Source organism: Micromys minutus (assembly GCF_963924665.1).
Source record: "Micromys minutus genome assembly, chromosome: 7".
NCBI classification, from domain to species: domain Eukaryota; kingdom Metazoa; phylum Chordata; class Mammalia; order Rodentia; family Muridae; genus Micromys; species Micromys minutus.
In genome coordinates, this window is record NC_137976.1 from 44913761 (window position 1) to 44938265 (window position 24505).

The 24505-nt window shown below is 41.2% G+C and overlaps 1 protein-coding gene across 1 annotated transcript in view; it reads right to left on the reverse strand.

Annotated features, from left to right (window-relative positions):
* MYH15 (myosin heavy chain 15) overlaps window positions 1-24505 on the reverse strand; it is a gene marked incomplete at both ends in the record, with an annotated part of 153367 nt that overhangs the window by 18705 nt on the left and 110157 nt on the right. The window contains 6 exons of the mRNA XM_080919488.1: window positions 3941-4144; window positions 4937-5129; window positions 12898-13013; window positions 15646-15770; window positions 19183-19532; window positions 23414-23610. Coding sequence (XP_080775614.1) covers window positions 3941-4144; window positions 4937-5129; window positions 12898-13013; window positions 15646-15770; window positions 19183-19532; window positions 23414-23610 — 1185 coding nt within the window. The remainder of the gene's footprint in view (window positions 1-3940; window positions 4145-4936; window positions 5130-12897; window positions 13014-15645; window positions 15771-19182; window positions 19533-23413; window positions 23611-24505) is intronic.

Consider the following 24505-nt stretch of genomic DNA (forward strand, 5'->3'; position numbering starts at 1 on the left):
CATTCCAGTTAGGTAACCCGAGGCCAGCTAACTCTGGGTAGGAGCAATTGGTCATAATTGGCCATATACAGTTAAGCAAGCTCTCCAGCTCTAAGTGGTGGCTTCACAAAAGGCAGATCAAATGGAATGGTTTTATTTAGAGGCTCGGGAGAAAAAAAAAATGAATGCCTGACTGAGAAGGGAAAATTTAAAATCTTGCAAAGCCATAACATGGATTTAGTGTTTAACTTATTGGGGAGTGTTTTTCGGCTTTTTCAATGTGACAGAACAAATGCCCTAGAGAAGAAGTCAGTCCTCTACAGCCACCTGGAGGAGTCCAGCATCCTGCTGCAGGAGGGAAAGCAAGTCCCCTCTTTGCCGACTTGCCTCCCTGAGGTGAGGAGGAGGGGGAGGAGGAAGAGGAAGAAGAGGTGGTGGTGGGAAACAGATTGCAGAAAGCTCAGCCCCAGTCCCTAGAACTCTATTAAAGGAAGGCCTTTGTGTTCCACAGCCACGCTGCCCTAGTTCCTTCCTGATTGCTACATTGGAGGCCAAGCTCCCCTTTGCAGCATCTGCCCTGTGTTTGAAGTACAGCTTTTGTGAGCATGTGAAACCTCAGCACAAAGAGCGTGCGTAAAAAGCACTGCTGCCTGCTTTTCGTTTCTCCTTTCGGTTCATCCTTTCTCACCCACCTTTCCCTTCTGTCTGCTTATAGCCTTTCTCAGGGCAGGTTAAGCCTTGAGCAGAGAAAGAAGGCATCCCAGCCTCACAAGTTCTGCCTGCCCTGTACTAACACCATCAAGAATGCCTCTCTCCATCCTGTGAAGGAGCAGGCCCCGTGCTCTGCAGGATTCCCATTGCCTTCAGTGTGGTCCGAGGAAATGAGGTGTGTATTCCTGAAGTGTGTTACAGTGTCCAGTGCATATAATTCCATAGGAGCTCTCTCAGTGTGAGGAGATCTGATTTCAGTGTGACTTGATTGCCTTCCGGTCACTTAAACTTTCCTACGGAGATGACACTAATAACTTCTGCACGTTTAATGCCACCCCATCTTCCATTATCAGAGGGGAGACGTTTTTAAGGTATAACCTGGACAGGATCCTTTGTGTGAGTTGTACTCAGTTGTATGTTCTAAGCAAGAGGGTTTCAAGAGGAGTGCCAGACCTCCTGGAATAATGCTGGACAGGTATCTTGTGACCAGGGGCAGCACCTGAGATTTGGTGGCGTCTCTATCTGCTGAAGAACTGTGGATCTCATAGATCGGTGTGATCTGAGTATTGGAACTCTCATGCTAATGACCCGTTGAAGTTTCAGAAACTGCCCTATAGACCAAGGGTCTGAGTTGGCTTCTTTGTTTCTGTAATAAAACACTAACAAACGCCATCTTGAAAGAAAAGATTTTTATTTCAGCGTATACTGTCATTCTTCAGGGAAAGTCCTGGAAACCCAGAGGCAGGAACTGATGCAGAGGCCACAGATGAGTGCTCCTTACTGGCTATGGTTTGTTAGGCCTGCTGTTTTATATACCCAGGGCCTCCTGCCCAGAATCTAAAGTGGGATGGCTCCTATCACAGCCATCATTAATCAAGAAAGTGCCCCACAGCCTCACCCACAGGCCAATTAAATGGAGGCAATTTAACCAATGTTTTCTTCCTAGGTTACTTTAGTTTATGCCAAGTTTACAAAAACTAAGCAACACACCACAATACACTGCTCCATGCTCCCTCTCTGAAAACCACATCCTGTTGTCTTTGTGTTATTCCACTTCTCCCCCCCCACCACCACTCCCTCTCCCCACCTGCCTCTGTCCTTCTCACTATGGAACACAATGCATTATCAATTATGACATGCATATCAAATGGCTTGTCACCAGTAGTTACTATGCATGGCAGACAATGGATAATATAGTTCCGAAAGAGATATCCTATATGCCGTACTTTATTGTTGAGATAAACCTTATTAAGGGAAAAACGTGAATGTGCTTGCTGGTTTTTGCTTTTGTTTTGATTTTCTTTGTTACAGCTGGGTTGAACTCAAGGCTTCATATTCTCAAGTCAAGTGCTCTGCCACTGAACAGGACCCTCAAGGACTAGTGCTGAAAGTAGTTAACCTGCTAATAATTATGCATACCCTTCAGCATATTTGTTCTTGAACCACGGCACCCAGAGAAATGATGTCATTGCATAAACTTACTGTAGACACTATTTGTAACGCCTTGAGGGCACTACTGATGTTCTGGGAACAGTGATTCTCAGATGTGGACATCATATGGCACTTCTATGATGTAGGATCACATGGTGTTTCAAAGCAGATCTCTAGATCATGCCCACAAAGTGCCAGTGGCACTTCTAAGTCAATGTAGCTACTAAAATGACTCAAGATATTTTCAGCACTCCCCAGAGTGACAGTCTGTCCTCAACTGCTTTAATCTATCCTTCTCAACAGTCACCAAAGTCCCTGTCTCCATCCACTTTCTTAGCTTTTCTTTCTAGCACCTTGTCCCATGTCTCAGACATTTCATGACTAGGAAGAAAACTACAGTGCCTGCCCGATTTTACCTAAAACCTCTGAGAGTATTCTGCAGCGCTGTGTGTTCCATATGGCACTCGTAACAGTGCAGTGGCTTATTTACTTTTGCCTTTACTCTTTATGGGCAGTAAGGTATTTACTTAACATACTAACCAATAGTTACCGAAGTTATAGCATTTGCCATAAAAATGTTGACACAGTTTCTCTATGCATTTGTCCCTGTCACTGATCAACTGATCAAAAAATAATCTAGGAATCCTGTTAATTCTCACTTAGACAAGCTTACAGGAGAAGCTAGAATATTAACAGAAGCCCTTCAGGATATTAGAGACTCACGTATGCTGGGAAGCTTGTCTCTGAGAGAGAACAACACAAATAATTTTAGACAAATAAGAAATGTTCACCTCACCTCTGCCATCCTGCCTGAAGACAGTCCATTCTTCATGCACTGGACTCTCTCCTCATGCCAACAAAAGCATATATTGAACCCCTTAGCCAAGTTTTGTAAAACATAATGCTTTTGTAAATAAGGCTTTAAATGGTTAATCAAGTTAATATTTGGTCATTAAGGTAGGCTGTAATCCCATATGATGTATGAGTATATGATGTGCTTTATAAAACTGTATAAAAAGAGAAGGAATATGTTTGGTGGATATGCAGTCAGGTGTGGGGGAAGGGGTGCCTCTGCAGGCCATGCCGAGGCATCTCTTTCCCGTGAAGACCAACTATACAGTGGTATAGAATAGAGTTTAGTCAGGGCATGGGGAGGGGAGTTGAGGCAGTAGAGACAAAGAAAGGCAGAGAGAGCAAGAGAGTAGAGGAGTAGAGGCCAGCCATGAGCATGTGGAGAGAGAGGGGAGAGGGGAATGGGGAGAGAGGGAGTGAGGAGTAATAAAGCAAGAGAGCAAGAGAGAGAAGGGAGGGGGAAGCAGCCCCTTTTATAGTGAGTCAGTCACACCTGCCTGTCACCAGGCAACTGTGGGGTGGAGCCAAGACTAAATGCCAATAGTATATCATGGATGGATTAGAACAGAGACACACTCATAGGAGAAGAGAGGCAAACAGAGTACCACATGAGCACAAGAAACGGGTATCCATAGAAAGAGTGACTGGAACCCCTTAGAAGCTAAAATGAGATGAGCCTTCTGAGTTTCACAGGGAACATAGCTCTTCAAATACCTTGATTTGGGATGACTAGCACCCAAGTCTATAAAAACACAAATTTGTTTAAAGATATTAGTTGGTGGCACTTTGTTATAATTGCTCTGGCAACCTAATGCTTGGAATGAAAGGTGTGACCAGCTCCTTGGTTACACGGTTTTCTGTGCCTCTCCTGTCACCACACATCTCCATCATTCCTATCCTAGCTGACTCAGGAACTGATGCTTACAACCAGCTGGCTCCTCAAATGGAGAAAGTAAATGGATCTTACCTGTGTATGGAAAAGATTGATCCTTTCTGTGGCTTCTAGGAGCTCCTTTTCCGCCAGCTTTCTCCCACGCTCTGTCTGCTCTTGTAAGGACCTCAACTCTTCAAGTTCAGACTGGAGAAGAATGTTACGCTGCTCATTCAGAGCCACCTGTTCCTTTAGGTCTTTGTTCTGATAAATGCTGTCATCCAGTTGTTGTTGAAGGTCCTGGAAGGGAAAGCATGGGCCTGAGACATGAATGCTTCTGAGTTCGACTGTTAGCATGGGTGGGGAGACCACCATACCAAGACTAGTTTCCTAGGTCATAGATAGGTTTTCACAGACCCCAAGACTCAGCTCTAGGAGAGTTTACTGAAATCGAACTGTCTTGAGCAACAGGGCAGGAAGCTGCTGATCTCAGCAGCTGCCAGGCAGACTGGGATATAGAGAAAGCCAGAAAGCTAAACTCTCTGGCAACTGTCCTGAGGGGCAGAGCTTTGGGGATCTATGTTACATGGTTCACTAAGGAGATAGTTATTTCTCCTTTGTTTGTCCTTAACTTCTATTATATTTCTTCTAGCCTCTTGTCATAGGGACATAGGCTGGTCTTTAGGTTGTAAAAACAACACTTTTCTTACTGTAGGAGAAAATTTCCTTTCAAGGAAGTCTCTGTCAAATTTAAAAAAAAAAAAAAAAAAACCTGTTCTAGACATCAAATAATGGTATTCAATCTACTGTGTCCACCAAGAGGAGGCTCTGAATTGAACTGCCATTCTGACATACTCCAAATGGAAGTTGATGACTGCCACGACTCTGTCCATTCCTTTTTCCTATTTAATGGCTGGCTTATTAAATCAGATGTGTCCCTGTGCATGATTCCAGCAGGCCTTTACCTATTTACAGGTAAGCATGCTCCAGCTTTCTGGAAGGGGGAAATTTGTGGCTTTCTCTTTCACTGCTCAGCAGATTCTGCTACTTAGTTTCTGCCTATCTTTGCTCCTTAGTATTGTTTGAAAGTACCTTAATTTGACCCTGAATCTGGCTCAAGGCTCTGGCCATTTGTGAAACCTGCCGGTTGGCAGCGCAAAGCTGAATCTCCATCTCCTTAAGGTCCCCTTCTTTCTTCTTTCTCATCCTGGTGGCCTCAATTCTGCTTGAAGCTTCAGAATCCAGACTAGACTGCAGGGAACCCAGGGCCTGCTGATGCTTCTCCCTGATTTCAGAGTAACATTTGGGGAGAACATCACATACCCAAATTAAGAATGGTTACCTCTTATTTTCAAGTTATGGAAAACATATTAAAATAAAATATAATTTTAAAAATGAGTCTATATATTTTTTTCATTTTATAAACAAAGAAAGGTTGGTATTAAACTTTTAGTACATTCTCAGTATAATAGACTAATAATACTTCTAGGTTAGATTCAACATAGAACCACAAAACCACTAGAATCATTTCAAGTCTGCTATGTTAGCTTTATCTAAGACTCATTAAAGGATTGTTCTGAGTAGTTTTATGTCAGCTTGACACAAGGTAGACATTTCAGAAGAGAGAACCTCAGTTGAGAAACTGCCCCCACCAGATTGGTCTATGGACAAGCTGTGAGACATCGTCATTTATTATTGACAATTGATGTGGGAGGGCACTGTTCACTGTTGGTGGTGCTATCCCTTGGCTGGTGGTACTGGGTGGTACAAGAAAGCAGGCTAAGAAAACCAAGAGGAGAAAGCTAGTAAATAACATGCCTCCATAGTTTTAACTCTAATGACCATTGTGAGTTCCTACCCCCATTTCCTTCAGTGATGGACTTAGAAGTTGTAAGGTTAAAAAATCTTTTCTTCCCCAAGTTGCTTTTGGTCCTGATGTTCTATCACAGCAACAGAAATCCTAACAAAGACAAGGATGATAAATTCTAGATTTCTTAAGGTGTTTACAGATGAAGAATATATATTTTTTTCAGGTAACCTTAATATTTAAACTACTCCCACCCCAAAAAGAGTCTAAACATAGTAAAAAAGAGATACAGAGGCTGAAATTGAAACAAGCCCAGAGATGCCGCTAGGCTCCCTAATGGTCTACAGACGTGCTAAGGTTTGGTCTTCTGCTGTGTGCTATAATGCTAAGTGCAGGCCTCCAAGACCTGGTTGCCCCAAGACAAGAGTCCACATGTCGACCCAAGTGACACTATGTCACCATGCCTCCAAGTTATTTCTGATTGGTAAGTAAAGATGCTGACATCCAATAGCTGTGCAGAAGAGATATAGGAAGGATTTAGTGTTCCCCAGTTAGGGGCTCTGAGGAGAACCACACGAAGAGAGAAGATGAGAAGGAAGGAAATGCTGCCATGGGTTAGGTGAGTCATGAAAACGTGGCTCTGTGGGCTGGCCACTTAAAGTTTAGAGCAGCCCAGATGAAACATAGTAAGTACCCAGCTTTTGTGCTGCTTAAGTATGATTATAATAATAAAAGCTGTGTGTCTTTTATCTGGGAGCTAAATAGTCAAGGTATGGTAGAAACCTCAGACTGGGATTAAAATTGTTTTAAACATAGACAGCCTGTAAAAATACCATGGTGTTTTGTTTTCTTTTGCTTTGTTTTGTTTTGCCTTATCTCCTTAAGAGTTAGAAGGACAGTGGCTAATTGAGAAAACTAAATCTTATATAGTATATAAATACTTCAATATCCTTTTGTTAAAAAAAAGTCTATATAAAATTATAATTGTAAAGTGCTAACAGCTCAGTTAATATCCTTGTATTCCCAAATCCAAAGAGAAATTTAAGCAAATCACAGGAATTTTCCCTTGGCAACACTTGCAGATAGTTAAGCACTATAGGACTAACTAACTGATAATTTGTTTATTGAGAATGTAGTACAGGGGGCCATTCAAAGCCTTTCTCATAAGATGTCAAACCACACAGACTTACAAATCTACAACTTCTCTTCGCCTGTGGTATCAAAGGGTAGGACAGTCTTTGGCCTGTGGAACAGCTTTGATTAGTGACTTATTTCCCATTCTACTCTAGTGCAGACTCCAGTCTCAGAAAAGAACATTAGCTTCGCCTGCTTCAACTCCTCTGTATTTGGTGATTGTTCATCAGGCTATCAGAAGTCTCTGTCTTGTAAGCTCAACCATTGAAATAAAGACCAAATTCTAGATAGATAAGCAGAAGATAGAGTTCTTTTATCTTTTAGTAATCCGTACAGAGACTTTAACAACAAATTCGAAACATATGTTTGTTATGTGTCTGAGTTAGATTCCACACCGAATTGCCATAGAGTGTGTCCAGACTTCTCATGTCAATGAGAAGAACATCACTGTTAGTAGAGTTATGTCTCCATTTGCAAGTAGTTCGCAGGTAAGGGAATCCATTTCACATGACATCATTTCATTATGGAAGGAAGGGCCTAAGACAGAAGTAATTATGGGAAATAACTTTTACTTCATAGTCTAGTGTTAAAGCTGGTCTTCTGTTTTACATTTAGTGCTTATCCCTAGGTACTGTGCATACAACTCACAGTTTAGAGTCTTATCAGCTTGTAGACATATACCATTAATGGGGCTGTTATAGATCTATTTAGGTGGCCTCCAAATTATGATGCAAAAGCCCTAAACTGCAGAAACACAATGCTGTGCTTGGAGATGAAACTTTAAAGGCCTATGCAAGTGTCTTTAAAGACACAATGCAGGGGGACAGGGGAACTAATTCAGTAGCACAGAGTAGTAAGAAGAAGACAGGGAAATAGATAGTCACAGATGAAATACCATGTGGAAATAGAGCAGCCATCTGCCTTCAAGTTGAGGACAGAGGCCTTAGGGAAAACTTGCTTGTTTACATTACAATCTCTGACCTATAGTATCCAAACTGTGAAAATGTGGATTTGTACTGTATAAAATCATTGAATCTGTGGGATTTTTGTTTGTTTTTGTTTTGACAGCAACCTTTGAAAACTAGTAAAGGAACAGGCATACTCTCAGTCTCTTAAATCCTGAAGAGGCTCATCCTGCTTTCCCATGGGAGAACACACTCCATACTGGGAACTCTGAAACCTCTGTGGCTCGCCATCCATCCTCTGTCAACAAATACATCCTGTTTCAGCAAACTGAGTGCTTCAAATGCTAGCTTTCCTATAGCTAGTTGCAAAACGTCATAAATGTTAACAAGCAGCAAAATGTTTATGATTTAAGGAGAATGGGAATGACAATAGCCTAAGTGACAACTATAACACAACCAACAGCACTCAACAGGGTCAAGAAAACCCCCAAACATAGCTTAAGAAACAAAGGAAGGAAAAAAGGAAAGAAGGAAGGAAGGAAAGAAGGAAGGAACAAAGGAAGGAAGGAACGAAGGAAAAGAACGAAGGAACGAAAAACAAAGGAACGAAAGCAGACAGAAAGGCAGACAGACAGAAACACAGACACAAAGACTAACCAATGGCTCTACAGATGGATCAATGGTTTATGAGCATTTGCTTCTCTTGCAAAGGATCCAAGTTTGGTTCCCAGCAGCCAACATTGGCCATCTCATAACTCCCTCTAGTTCCAGAGGCAGCAATACCCTCCTCTGGCAATGATGATGATGATAATGAGGAGGAGAAGGAGGAGGAAGAGAAGGAGGTGGTAGTCCTGAATTAAAAGGTAGTTTAGGCTAAGTTGGAAGAATTGGAGGAAGAAGGGAGGGTAGAGGTTATGTAGAGTATTCATGTATGAAATTCTCAAAAACAAATTTAAAAATTAAAAATAAACAAAGAAATGTAAAGCATTATCCTTGAAGAAAACTTATGCTTTTAATATCTTGGCTGTTCTTTCTGTGCTTAGATTATCATAGGTTTTTTTCAAGACAACCTATTCTAATGACATTACCAAACAAATGAAACTTTTTAAAAACTGAGTTATTTCTACTTTAGAAAATAAAGAATAAAAAAAGATGAAATTCATCTTTGAGTTTGGAAGTCCAGACTACAACAGTACACAAAGCATCCTGCCAACACTGAGAGCTCAAATATTTGATAGAAGTAAATATCTCTCAGGCCAGATGTTTTGGCTTTTCCTCACCAATGGGTCTCTCTCCAGGACTCACTCAGAATTCCTCACCAGACTCACAAAACACTCAGCAGTGAAGATCCAGAAATGTACCCACACATCTATGGTCACTTGATCTTTTACAAAGGAGACAAAACCATCCAGTGGAAAAAAAGATAGCATTTTCAGCAAATGGTGTTCTGGTCCAACTGGTAATCAGTATGCAGAAGAATGCAAATTGATCCATTCTTACTGCCCTGTACAAAGCTCAAGTCCAAGTGGATCAAAGATATCTACATAAAACCAGACACACTCAAAGTAATAGAAGAGAAAGTGGGGAAGAGCCTTAAACACATGGGCACTGGGGAAAATTTCCTGACCAGAATACTGGCGGCTTATGCTATAATATCAAGAATCAACAAATGGGACCTCATAAAATTGCAAAGCTTCTGGAAGGGAAAGGACACTATCATCAGGACAAAATGGCAACTATCAGATTGGGAAAAAATCTTTGCCAATCCTACATCAGATAGAGAGCTAATATCCAATATATACAAAGAACTCAAAAGGTCAGAGTTCAGAGAATCAAATAATCCCATTAAAAATGGGGTAGAGAGCTAAACAAAGAATTCTCAACTGAGGAATATCAAATGGCTGAGAAACACCTAAAGAAATAATCAACATCCTTAGTCATCAGGGAACTGCAAATCAAAACAATACTGAGATTCTACCTCACATTAATCAGAATGGCTAAGATCAAAAACTCAGGTGACTGCAGATGCTGGTGGGGATGTAAAGAAAGAGGAACACTCTTCCATTGTTGGTGGGATTGAAAACTGGTACAGCCCCTCTGGAAATCAGTCTGACAGTTCTTCAGAAAATTGGACATACAGCTATACCACTCCTGGGCATATACCCAAAAGATGCTCCAACATACAACAACAAGGACATATGCTCCACCATGTTCATAGCAGCCTTATTTATAATAGCCAGAAGCTGAAAAGAACCCAAATGTCCTTAAACAGAGGAATGAATACAGAAAATGTGGTACATTTCCACAATGAAGTACTACTCAGCTATTAAAAAATAATGGCTACATGAAATTCTTAGGCAAATGGGTGGATCTAGAATATATCATCCTGAATAAGGTAATGCAATCTCAAAAAAAAAAAAAAAAAAAAAAAAAAAAAAAAAAAAAAAAAAAAAAAAAACCCATGGAATGCACTTACTGATAAGTGGATATTACCCCAAAAGCTTGGAATAGCCATGATATAATTCACAGACCACATGAAGCTCAAGAAGAAGGATCACCAAAGTGTAGATGTTTCAGTCCTTCTCAGATGAAGAAACAAAAATATCCTCAGAAGGAAATACGGAGACAAAGTTTGGAGAAGAGACTGAATAAAAGGCAATCCAGAGACTGCCCCACCTGGAGATCCAGCCCATATACAGCTCCCAAACTCAGAAAATATTGCTGATGCCCAGAAGTGCATGCTGACAGCCACCTAATATAGCTATCTCCTGAGGGGCTCTGCCAGAGCATGACAAATACAGAGGCGGATGCTCACAGCCAACCATTGAACTGAGAGCAGGGTCTTTAATGGAGGAGTTTGGGAAAGAATTGAAGGAGCTGAAGGCGTTTGCAACCCCATGAGAATAACAATACCAACCAACCAGAGCTCCCAGAGACTAAACCACTCTCCAAAGAGCACACATGAACAGACCCATAGCTCCAGCTGAACATGTATCAAAGGATGGCCTTCTTGGGCATCAATGGGAGGAGAAGCCCTTGGTCCTGTCAAGGCGTGATGCTGCAGTGTAGGGGAATGTCAGGGAGAGGAGGTGGGAGGATGTGGGTCGGTTTGTGAACACCCTTATAGAAGCAGGGGGAGGGGAGATGGGTATGGAGGGGAAACCAGAGAAGGGGATAACATTTGAAATGTGAGCAAATAAAATATCCAATAGCAAAAGAATAAAATAAAAGCCTTGCTTTCTCTTTTCCTTTCTTGGCTTCTTCTACTTTCTGGTTCTTCTCTTAATGGACATATTCGGTTCTTGTGGTAATGTATATTATTTATGTTAACATAGGGTCTTCAACATCTTCTTGCTCTCAGATGATACTTTTAATGAGGTCTATAATTTACACTTATTATTCTTCATTACCTGAAATTTATGCTTCGGGTACATTTCTCTTTGTATTCTACTCCATTTCCTCCTAGCCCTGGACTCAGGCTGAATCACACGATTAGGGCAAGGCGTTTGCTACAATCTGCACTCCCACAGAGCAGAGGGTCTGGGATGGCGTGTGCACTGTTTTGTGAGATGCTCATCTGTCCTTTCTGAATGTACTGATTATAGCCACTGTGAGTCATCAGCTGAAGCGTACCCTGAGCTCGTGCCAGAGCCTCAGCCGCCTCTTCCTTTTCCAGCCCATCACAGCTCATGTTCCCTTCAGCTTTCTCCTCTTAACCTTAGCTGTTTGGATCTCTGACTTCCTTTGCTCTGATGATTATAATTGGGGAACTGTTCTCCGACATTCAGATGTACCTGACGCGACACACACTCTCGGCGGATTCATTTTCCTCACTGGGTTTATTTATAGCTGAGAATTGACATTACCTGAAGTCAATTTTTTTTTTTTTAACTACAAAGGGAAATGTTCATTTTTGTTCCTTTTGTACATAAATAGCACAACTATCAAGGTTTATATGTTTCCCCTTTTCCAAAGAACTATTTCTGACACGCATAAGTGCTTTCTTCATTACAGCCAGTTCCACAAAAATGCTTGTGAATAAGGGTTGGGTTAACTCAGAGCACACAGAGGGATAAACTTGGCTACAAATCTTCACTAAATATTGACCATCTGGAATTTTGCACAGAAAACAAGCTATGGGGGAAAGCCTAGTTCAACAGACACCACTAACATGGCACTGGCTCGTTTCATTAGCTTAACAAAGACATTGAAAATCAGTGGCCAGTTGAGCCTTGGTGTAAAATATAATCTTCTTTGCAGACTTATGGCTTTGGTTAAGGCAGTGGTTCTTAACTTGTGGGTCGTGACCCCTTTGGAGGTCAAGCTGCCCTTTCACGAGGGTTACCTAAGGCCACTGGAAAACACAAACATCTATACTACATTTTATAACAGTAGCAAAATTACAGTTATGAATTATCAATGAAAATAACTTTATGGTTGGGGGTCGCCACAACATGAACTATATTAAAGGGTCACAGCATTAGGAAGGTTGTGAACCATTGGGTTAAGGGAACAAAAGAAGCAAAGAGGTAATTTAGTCATCCATAACTGAGAGTGTTCATTGTATGTCTGTTGAGTAAGAAGCACATTGCCAGGATCAGCTCCCTGATCACCCCCATGACCTTCTGCAGCATGTGGGACCATTTTGTTCTTTCTCTGAAAATCTAAGCAGTAGAGTGTCTAAAGTTACCAGCCATAAAGTAAAGACAAGGCTCAGCAACTGGAGATCCTGTCTCACTCAGAGACCTGGCAGGTGAGACTCTGCTGTTTCAACAAACATCCTTTCTCTTTCTTGGCTTTGCTTCCAATCCCAGGGACAGACCTTCTCTCTTGGATCCAAGCTAGCTTAAAAGCACTGGGCCAAAAGTCTGAAGTTCTCCTATGGTTCAGCCAATCAGTTTTCTAACTGCCCCCACATGAGACTTGATAGAAACAGACACACACATCACAGGTTACCTCTTCATAATACAATGTTTCCAGTAAGTCCTCCCCACACTGGAGAACAGAAAATCTGCAAGACCAGGCAATGGCTGTATATAAGTATTCCTCCTTGAATTGTGATGCACTTAGTGGGAAACCCTAATGTCACATTAGACCAAGTGTCCTTGACCACGTTCTGGCAGGGGTCATGAAAGCAGCCCACAATGACTGCTGTTCATTCTGGGACTCTGACATACATGGTTGTTCAGCAACATAACTCTAAATACCTCAGCCTCTCTGCTTCTTCCTCTTTCTCCGACAGCTTTCTTTCCAGCTCTGCCTTAGCTTCTGAGAGTTCCACCTGGAAACGAAGGATCTTGCTTTCATTCCGTTCCAGAGCTCCCTGAAACAGAAAACACCCAAGGAAGTCTCTTTTTGAACAAAAATTATATTATCTTCCCTTAAAACCTATATCCTGAGTGTAGTTCTTTTTCGAGTCACTGGATGAAATCTAGGTTCAAGTGGGGCCCCTGAGGTTAGACGAGGACAAGCGACTGCTCTCATCCATCACTGGATGTAGCTCTGACATTGTTTGTTCTTTGAATAGTATCCTAGGGCAGGACCAGAGATACAGCTCAATCATAAAGTTTTTGCCTGGTGTAAATGAGGGCTTGTGTTCAATTCTCAGTACTATTAAAGGAAAAAACAGCTCAAAAACTAAAATGGGGAAGCATTTAAAACAGAAAATCTCAATGAGCTCTGTCACTGTATTTGATATTTAATGCTGGCTGTACTCTTAGGTATGTCTAATTCATTTCATCTTTTGGGGTGAGTGCATAAATGCTCCAGGGCTAGAATAGGGGAGGGGCTGACACTTGCTCAGAGTCATTGTTGATTTTGAACACCTAGCTAGTGCTCTCAAAGTGAGCCAGTTAATCCTAATTATTATCATCACTACAAACAGGCGCTTTAATGAGTATGAAGATCTTCTAAGGCTGAGTACTCAGATAAGAAAGGCCAGGGACTTTATTTCCAAGAGCTCTCTTCAGGGGCCATTCAATTTTAAAAGTAGAAATTTGGTAAAAATTTTCACAGCCTTTTCTGAGGAAAAAAATGCATGAAGAAAATACAAGCAAGCAAACAGCACAATACCAGAAGAATACATAGCAGCATGCACTGTCCCTCAAGCTCCCAGCCGGCTAAATCTGGACGGTCCAGACTAAGGGATAGCTTTGCACCGTCTCTGAGGAGCTCACTGTAGCCACAGCAGAGTGAATTGCTTGCATAGCCACAGCCAAATAGTGACGACAACAGAAAGAAGCTGTTGGAGGTCTTAAGAAGGCCTCCTTATTCCTCTCTCGGTGCTGAGAAACAAAGACAAATAATGCTCTATAACAATCTCCAGGGGGAACGGTAGTTTTTTTGAGGGGAAACGCACCCTCTAGACTGAACTGGGAAAGTTAATCATTATATTTGACCTCAAATCATTCCAGTCTTACGGCTTTTGGGGGATTATTGAGTTTTTCATAAATCCACACCCTCCAAAAGAAATAATCTGAAGTTACAAACTTCAGATGGATGATGGATGCATTTGTGAGGCTCTCCACAAGAGGATAGTGAGGTGTGCTGCCATCTAGTGGTAGTGCGCGGTACAAGTACCTCAATACAGCTTTGATGCAGTTGCTAGTTCATTTACAACTATCCCAATATAGTACACAAAACTAAAACTGTCCCCAAGTCATAGTTTATTAATATGATGTTTAAATATATGATGAAAGTTACTTTTTATTTAACATTGTGGCTTTAGAAAGTACTCAGCTAGGGTAGCCAGAGACACAAAGACAAGTAAACAAAGCTCTCAACTTTGTACAAAGCAGCCTTCCCAAGGGGTATCACTGCCAGCGGAAGGGGTTGTCAATAAAATGAAGAAATCCTCCGGAAATGTTTTTGCATAAAGGAGCAGTGACTGAGTTGAGAGCACTTTACTTCAAAGGGAACACAGAGGTGTGGTGTCTGCCTTGCCAGGTTCTTTTAGAGGTGAGACAGTGGGACAGCTCTAACAGTAAGTGCTTGGAGAGAGAAGTTGTCAAAGCATGATTTCCTATTACCATACTCCCCAGAGACCCCATCTAAAGCAGGCTACCACATCTTTCAAAACTCATTTCCTCCATGGGAAAGGTACATGTATTTTGATATGTCCAGATAGACATTCAGGGGCTGCTTCAAGATGAAATACAGTTGAGAGCAGAGAGTCTCTAGAGCTCATGACTCATCGACCAACTAGTGACTCTGGGAGGGTGACTTCCTTTTCAGGACACATCATCTTCGTTAGCATCGGATCTTCTCAGAGGATCTGTCAATCACCTAGTCCACATCTAGGAATAAAGCTTAAGATGTTTCCAGAAGGCAGAAAACATCCCTGTCAAGGACTCTGCACACAGATGACCTTACAAGGCTGAGATGTCTAAGAATTTCACATGAAATCTCATCTCACCAACAGATTTTTTGAGGGAAAAGGGCACATTCGACAGACTGTTTCACAAAGGCATACACAGAAATGCATTTGAGCTTCCAACTTTGGATAAACATTTACCGTGTATCCTAAGGGTCAACAGTCTGCCAGCAAATGTGTCTCCAGGTTAATGTCCCAAGAAACCCCAAGAGATCCAGCTAAATGCAGATTTTGATTCAATAAAGTTGGGGCCAGGGAAGATATTCTGAAGGTCTAACAAGCTCCTAGATGTTCGTGTCTATGAGGGTGTGGGTTGGGGATAAAATAAATCAACACATCATGTTTGTTGGTTCTCTGGCTGAAGAACTTGCATTTACGGGTGACTATCTTGCTCTCTAAGCCTGTTTGTTTCCTTTGCAAAATGGAGACAGGGGGTCTGTCGGTTGATTAAAGCATGTGGCTTGGTTCACAGCACATACTGATAATTCCCCACCTCCGAGTAAGTGCCACGCTGTGGTGGCTGTTTCTAATAATGGCGAATCTGCTTTACCCTGTGAGAGCTTTACCCTCCCTAGCAATCTACCTCTGTTTCTTCCAGCCTCACTTGGACTTCAGTCTTCTCTTGCTCGATTAATTTCTTAGCTTTTTCCACTTCGGTCAATTTCTTGATCCCTTCTCTCACCTGGTTAGTGAGACTACAAATCTGTTCTGAAAATAAGAAGATCAGGTACGTTAGCAGAAACGGCTCTCACACGCAATTCCTTTTTACTGGGACTATGTAGCTCTTGGCAACTCCCTGGGAAAGCTGCCTCTCATCTACAGACAACCTTATTTGGGATTAAGGAAAAGAGACACCCTTCTTTGGTGCACTCTTTTGTCATATGCCAAAAGTTGACCTCAACAGTGAGCAGACTGCTTCATGGGTTCTCGTGCAGTGGAAAGCCTGTGTAATTTCAGACAGCAGTTCTTCTTGCTGGGTCATGGCTGAGTCCACCTGGAGATCCAACACCTTCTCTCTCTCTCTCTCTCTCTCTCTCTCTCTCTCTCTCTCTCTCTCTCTCTGTCTGTCTGTCTGTCTGTCTCTCTCTATCTGTCTCTTTATCTCTCTGTCCCTCTGTCTCTGTCTCTCTGTCTCTCTCTGTCTCTCTCTCTGTCTCTCTCTCTGTCTCTCTCTCTCTCTCTCTCTCTCTCTCTCTCTCTCTCTCTCTCTCTCTCTCACACACACACACACACACACACACACACACACATGAATACAGGCATCCCTGCACTTTAGTGGGCACGTTTTAATGAGGACACCACTGGCTGCCATTGTACCAGCCACCACTCAACACTGAAACAGGGTGCTTAAGCATAGGTCAAGTTATCTACAACAGTCAGGAAAGTAGAGGATGCTCTGGGAAGACAATGGCTGTCACTCAGGCACATGCCAGTTCTGGTTAGACTTTCATGAATGCAAGCCTGTGACTAGGTCAAGCAGTGAGGAACCTCCACTACCTGACACTATCTTGTGGTTGGGTCTGACACTTCACATGGAGGGAGGCTCTAGGAACTAAATGTTATGCTGTATAGCTAAGAAACTTGGGGATTTACCAAGCCCAGGAGAGAACTCCTGGCCTAAGATAAAATAGGTCAGTCTCAGTGCCAGGTGTGATATATATCTCTATAAGATGTTGTTAGAGAGGCCCGAAAGCCCCCTTAAAACGCAGGCAATTGACATACACCTTGGCTAACTACCATAACTGAACTATAAAATCCTATTTCTGGAGGAATTATACACAGTCATTGCAGAAAACATAGAAGCAAGCTGGAAATGGGCTAGAAGGTTCCTGGGGGTGCTATATAAGCTTCTGGGGGTGGGCGTAATTAACAGTGCTCTCACTGTGAAGTTTGCATGACCCAATACTGAACTTCCAGGCAAAATACACTCACTGGCACAACAGAGGTATGACTGTTATGTGGTTAACCTAACATCTGTTGATTTGATTTCAGGCTCACTCTACAATAGGAAGTTCATACTGGATCCTATAATCATGGTCAAAAGTCTATTGCTGGGGCAATCACAGGCCCCAGGGAGGAAGCTAACCCTTCTGCTTTGCTAAAGGACTTACTGTCAAGTTGCCTTATTGATACTGATGTTTAAACTCACAAAGTAGTGCTGCTTGCAAGCCTTGGTCAGATATGCTTCTCTTTGCAGCAGGCAGCACTTTATACAGAGATGAAAGTAAGTGATTGTTGAGCCTGCTACCCTGCACTAGATACCTGTATTGTTACCTTCAAGTCTCAGGGAACATGGCGGAAGAGGATGCAGAAAGGATATAAAAACCTGAGGATGGGCAGAGTGTTGTGAATCCTTTCTCTTGAACATACATAGATGTCACACTGATGGAATCACATCAGCATCAGCTGCACATACACTCCACAAGACACGCACCAGACTACATGTACATCATGGATGATAAGGCCCCTACTTGTCCTGGCCATCTATAGGTAGTTAACAGCTACTAGGCAATGACGAGTCATTTTCCTTGGAGATAGATCCATAAAGCCCATGGTTCAGTAAATGTCCACTCTATGCTCATGGGAACTGCACTAATTAAACTCAGCCTATTAGCAGCAACTACAGCAAAGGCAGGAATGTAAGAGGCAAACTTGTTGCAGAATAAAAGAGGCTTCAACAGAAGAAGAAAGAGAAAAAAAAGGGATAATGATGGATGTATATGATTAAAATATATTACATATGTGCTTGAAATTATTACGGAATAATGATTCAAAGGATTCCAGGATTCTTGCAAAAAATAGATGGAAGATCATATGAATTATAATCCTTTTCTGCTGAGAAAAATAAAACTCAATGCAGGTTCTTCTCAACTCTGACTAAACAGTATGATCATCTTCAGAGCTTTAAAATGAAAGCCCAAAAGTATGTAAACCCCATCCCAGGCCACACATGGAATCCACTGGCCTCGACTTAGAGCTTATTCAAAATGAAAATCTGTGAGCTATACTTCATATCCACTGAATCGGGAGCTCTATGGTAGGCGTTGCTCTCTGTTCCCAGGTGGAACAAAGCTGAGTTCTGTCGCCACTGATCCAGCACTACCCAGTGAGTTGACGGTGAACTGCACAAGGCCACCAATAGGCTCTTACTCATGCCTCCAAGAGTAATGGATTTGCATCCAGGGCACTGCAGGATTTTCATGCATATCACTGTAGGCTTTGAAATAACTCGGCAGTAGCTTTGAGTTGATCTTTGGCAGTATACCAGAAAGTTTAAGTCTATTTCCTCAACTAATCAATTTCACTTCTAGATATCCATCCTATTGAACTATTTTAAATATGCATAAATACATGTGTAGGAATATATAGCATACAATTATTCAGAATTGTGTAAATCAGGTTTAAAATTAATGAGATTTAGTTAACTAGGTGTGAGTTATACTTATTATGAAGTATTATGCCGTTTCTTTTTTTAACAATGTAGCACGTCTCCCAGGCTTGGCATGCTAAGAAGCACAAGGTGCATAGGCCAGTAGCACAGCTCTGTAAAGTATGCACAGACAGGAGCCCAGATGGCTGGGCTCAAATCCCAGATCTATAACTTATGAACTGTAAATTCAGAAAAGTAATCTAACCTTGTATTTTGCAGATGAGAACATTAAAATGAAGACTAATCTCACAGTTGAACTATGAATAAAATGGATATAGAGGAACCCAACATATAGCATGGGTTATGAAAAATTTAATATATTCAAAATATAATGATAAGTGAAAGATAAATTGTACAGAAAATGTATAATTTGGGCAGTTTGTTTCTATGAATATGTATCTGGAAAATCTCAGTAAGGCTACGGAAATGAAGATATTCCTGAGAGTGGTTTCTTTATAGTAAGAAATTAGATCAAAGGTATGGCCCTAATATTACCTTTAAAATTAATTCAATACAAATAACATCTGTACTATGTTTTTTTCAGAATGAAGTATTAAAACTTTGGAAGTCAAACATGGATGAGAACAAGAAAACGTCAAGGCTCTCCACCCCAGGAAGACAGCTTTGCCCTGAAGCCAGATTCTTCCCAAACCCTATCTTGCTTTGGCTGAGAACTCAGCTGGCAAGTACCCTGAAGGTCCTGATTCTGCCTCTTCAGGGTCTCCTGGGCCTCGGTGCTCTCCTCACAGGCTTGCCTGAGCCTGAGGACCTCAGAACTGAGGGCCCGGGACTCCTCCTGAGAGGCCTGCAGCACCTCCTGGGCTTCCTCCTGCTTCTGCTTCCAGGCAGCCAGAGCCTTGTCAGAGTGCTGCTGTTTCTGCCCCAATGCTGCTGCCACAGAGCGAGCCTTCCCCAGGTCAGAAAGGGCATCCCCCAGCTCCAGCTGGAGTCTGTGTCTGTCCCTCTCCAGGGAGGCATTCCTGGCATTGGACACCTCCATGGCTTCCTCAGCCTCCTGCAATCGAATCGCCAGCTTCTTCCTGAGGAGAGAGCCAAAAGGTTTGGTGACTGAGACCAGCACAGGGCGTTCTGTGTGGGTAGCTCAAGCATCAAAGCATCTGGTCCACAAACCAGCTTCCTATTGACGTCCAGCCTCTGGCTTCTGTGTCCACATGGATGTTACTTACCCCCTCCCCCCACCCACACCAGCCTGGATCTGAAATTCGGGCTCTCTTTGAACTCCTATTAATAGAATATTTGCTATTCCAACACTTTCATAGCTAGTAAAATATTTACTAATATTTCATAATAGGAAAAACAAGTTTGTTTTGAACATCTTACCAACAGCAAGCTTCTTACAAATACTTCTGCATGTTGTCAGAGTCCCTAAAGCGTTCCCTGGATGTATCTTCCTGAGAACTCTGTTGGGCGCTGTCCTGCCCAACCTCTTTCTGTTATCACTTGCTTTCCAGTTCTTACAATTCCCCCTTCTCTGTGATTTTCTCAGCATCTCAAACCCCCAAATTTGCATTCCTCCCAGATCCACCGACCACAGTGCTCCTTTAGTAGGGCTCACTGTTTTAGCCCCCACCCCTACCCCTGCACCTCGTAGGTTGGAGTGATGTGCTCAGCCTTGTCTCCCCGTTCATGAGGTACAGAACTCTTAGGAATTCTAATGCATGGACTCTGTTTTCTTGCCCCTGTGCCCTGCAGAAATGCACCCACACCATTAGATTCTTTCATTAAAATGAGTAGATTTTCTTTCATAAAACAAACTGTAGGTACCACTGTGACTATATGAGAAAGAACTTCAGTAATTCAGAAGTACCACACAACTAGCCCCAAGCAGAATTATATGACTTCCTGTGGGGGAGGGGGTCCTAAAATAGACCCTGTGCTTGCTATCTGGAAGGCTATGAACTCTATTCCTTTCTTGTTCACTGGCTTCATAATGTCTCACACCAGCTAAAAGAGTAGGTTGCTAAAATCACCAAATATATTTTAATTATGCCTATGGTGATTGGTACAAGAAAATTGCTCTGGTTTTGTGACTAACTGTGCTGTATTTCTCAGGACTGAGTTTTTAGTAATGCTGGAGTCATTTAATATATGTCTGAGAAATTCCAGAACAAATGGGACACACTGATCACATTCATTTTGATAATTTGCTGTATATTTAATAGCAACTATTACTGTTTCGTGCTAAAACTTTTCAATGCTATGTGTTTACTCATTGTCTACTGTATAAAAAGAGGTATGAAAGAATAAGAAACTAAAAATGTATTTCTCAAAGAAGAACCAGAAAATGGACTCAGGGGAAAGGATTTTATACTGTCTAACCAAGAATCTCAGGACTTTTCCCTTCTCTAGCCTTCCTGGGGTGATTAGATCAAAAAGTATGATACAACAAAAAAGCATATTTATATAACATTCAAATAATGTACAAACAAAACCACTCAAATATTATCATGTTACCCAGTATATTTTCCTTTATCCATCACCTACTATAAAACTAATTTCAACAAATACATGTGATCAAACTCATTATCTATCATCCTTCCTTTCTATCTAACACCCCAAAAATCAGTTATCAGCTATGATTATGAGTAAAAACTTCCAACTGGAATCTTCCTTTAGTCACTAACAAGAAAATAAAAATAGCTTGTTTGGAAGATTTGGGTACAAAGAGGTCTTTCTGGTCAACTCTCCACTTTTCTGGGGTCCAGGGTTTTGTAAACACCTACTGACGGCATTTGTAGTATCTGTAATTCCTAAGCCCTTCTTGAGTTGATAGAGGTGGATTATTTGGTTCTCTTCTGGGAGACAGCTTAATAGATATTCTGTAACTGTACTCACAATTCAGGTGAGGAACTGAACATTATTTCTGGTTAAAAAAAAATTGTATTGATCATTCTTGGATCTTCACCAAGCTATCAAATCATATTCTTTAAAGTAAACCTTTAATGGTTGTAAGCGGGAGAGCTAGTTTTATGATTTCTCTCAAACTCATGTAGTTACTCAATACATAAGCCAATAAGCATTCTTTGGTGCTGGATTTTGGACTAGCTTGTCTCCCAACTCCTAAAGATTTTAAGAATAGCTTTCAAAACTATTGTGTGTCATTAACTATAAACCTGACAGTTGAACCTTAGGAGTGTTCCAAGGATGAATCCTTTAAAGGGGGCCTTTGACCCATAAGACAAACAATAATTGTGATAATAAAAGTTAAAATGTCTTCAGTTATCCCATCTCCATGAGTGCTTCATAGTATCCAAGTCTGATACCAAAGACCCAGTGCCCCAAATGATGGATACTTATACATATATGAATTTAATTATTTGTCATGCCAAACAAAGTGTATGATTACAAGGTGGCAAAATCATTCATCTACATGTAAATGAGACTGCATGACAAAGTTATGGCCCTCAGCAGAAAGGAGTTTTTGGATAAAATCATTTGTACAACTTTGGCCTATGGAATTTTTGGATAAAATCATTTGTACAACTGTTTCTAGTGGTTCTTGTTGGCCTTACTTTTGTCCTTTTTAAATAAAACTATGAGTGGTCTGAGACAGCCTGGAAGAGAGAAATAGAACAGGAAATAATACCTAGATCAAAACTAAACTCAATTAATAAAACCATGAAGCAGGAAGTCATTACCTTCCCCTCCCCCCACCCCTGCAGGCTGGAACAGAGGCCAAGATTGTGGATGTGTAAACTCACAAATAAATTTGGGAGCGTTTCCTGAATATTCTGTAGTGATAATGTCAGCCTGAGTAAGTTTATAGAAATAGATAATATGCAGAAAATTTTAGGAAACCAAGTATCAGGGAAGCTAGATTAATCATGAGAAGTCTTACTGTATCTTACTGGAGAATATTACAATAAGAAGGATAGTAGCTTTGCAGTGCTAAGATTTGGTACAAAAATAAAGGGACATGGCTTGTATAAATTTCTAGCTTCATAGAAAGGCTGGATATACAGGGCTGCCTGCCCCCACAGAATTGCAAAACAGCTGAAAAAAAAACCACCCTTAGTGAAACAAATGTATAAAGAACCCTAAAGCACTCTCTTCACATACAATGGTGGAATGAGACTAAAGAGCATATAGAGAGACATGTACAAGAACTAGAAATGAGAAATAAAAGGCTTAAAATAGGTTATAATTTATCTCATTGAGTTTTTGCTTTGCTTATTAAAATCAAATGTAATGTGTTAACTTTTTCTCAGACTTCAAAGAGTTTAGCACCTGAAATCACAAAGCTTTGACTGGGGGGAGGGATTAAAGCCTCCCCTCCCTGGCTCAGCTGAAATTTGTGTAGCTGGCACAGAATATGGCAACATTGAACTTTAGTCTATAACCATTTAGAAAATGTTTTGTTTCACTCTCCTTGAATAGCTATGTATTAGAAATTCTTTGAAATGCAAATTTGAAGTGTTGTAATTACTGCTGTGAGAAATATAAATGAACCCTGTGGCCCTGGGAAAACAGCTTCAGCTTCTGTGATTTGTCTCTCTAATACAGACTCAGACGGTGCATTCTCAAAAGCTCAGCAAAGATTCACAAGGCTGTCTGGAACAATCTTTTTTGAGTTGCCTGCTACATCCACACTGTGCTCTGCTGGAGCTGGTCCCCAGCAACACGTTCTACTGGCCCAATTTTTGAAGCATAACTTAAAGTCCTAATCTTCTAGAAATATCTTATTATGCCCTATTTCTCTATGACCCTTTTATAGTCTCAATAACCTGTATTATAGTATGTTAGCTTTTCCCTATTATATGCTCCTTGACAGATGTAACTGTTTCAGCTTTTTCTTGGACTTATTTAAAAAACTCATGAAGGATTTGCTAACAGGCATCACGAGGAGACACTGCCCTGTACGTGAGCACTTCCTGGTTGAACATAGCCTGAACCTACTCACTTGGCTTCCTCCAAGTCTTCTGTTCTCTGCACAGCATCGTGTTCACACTTTGTTCTCCATTGCACAGTTTCCTTGTTGCCTTTGGATAGAGCCCGGTGCAGCTCAGCCTTCACTTCTTGTTCTTCTTCATACTGATCTCGTAGAAGGTCATAGTCATGCTTGGCTGACTGCAAGGCATGGGCCAGGGCACTCTGAGACTGTAAAAAAACATACATTTTTAACAGTAGCAGCACAATGTTTAGGAGAGGCATACTATTTCAAGTAAAGCTAACACCATCTATAAAATTCAAGTTGAACTTAAACCCAGTCAGGTAATATAAGGAAAGACTTTGGAAAATGTTGAAAAAAGAACATAGAATCTAACCTGTCACTAAGAAAGGAAAGAAATTTATATTTAAAGAAATGGGTGTCTGACTGTAGAATGTCAGTAGAAGAGAGGCTTAGTATTTAGTGGGAAACACTAAAGTACTATTCATTGACATTTAGGTACCAAATTTATATTTAACAAGACATTGAGGTTCTTCCCCATTTTTTCTTTTATTAGTTTCAGTGTATCTGGCCTTATGTGAAGGTTCTTGATATACTTGAACTTGATCATTGTACAAGGTAATAAGAATGGATCAACTTGAATTCTTCTACATGCTGACTACTAGTAGAGCCAGCACCATTTCTTGAAAATGCTGTCTTTTTTTCTGCTGGATGGTTTTAGCTTCTTTGTCAAAAGTCAAGTGGCCATAGGCATGTGGGTTCATTTCTGGGTCTTCAGGTCTATTCCATTGATCTACTTGCCTGTCTCTGTACCACTAATATACAGGTTTTATCATCAGTGATTTGTAATTCAGCTTGAGGAACACACATGGTATGCACTCACTGATAAGTAGATATTAGCCCAAAAGCTTGGAATACCCAAGATATAATTCACAGACTACATGAAGCTCAAGAAGAAGGAACACCAAAGTGTGGATATTTCAGTCCTTCTTAGAACAGAGAACAAAATACTCACAGGAGAAAATATGGAAAAAAAATTGTGGAACAGAGTCTGAAGGAAAGGTCATCCAGAGACTGCCCCACCTGGGGATGCATCCCATAAAC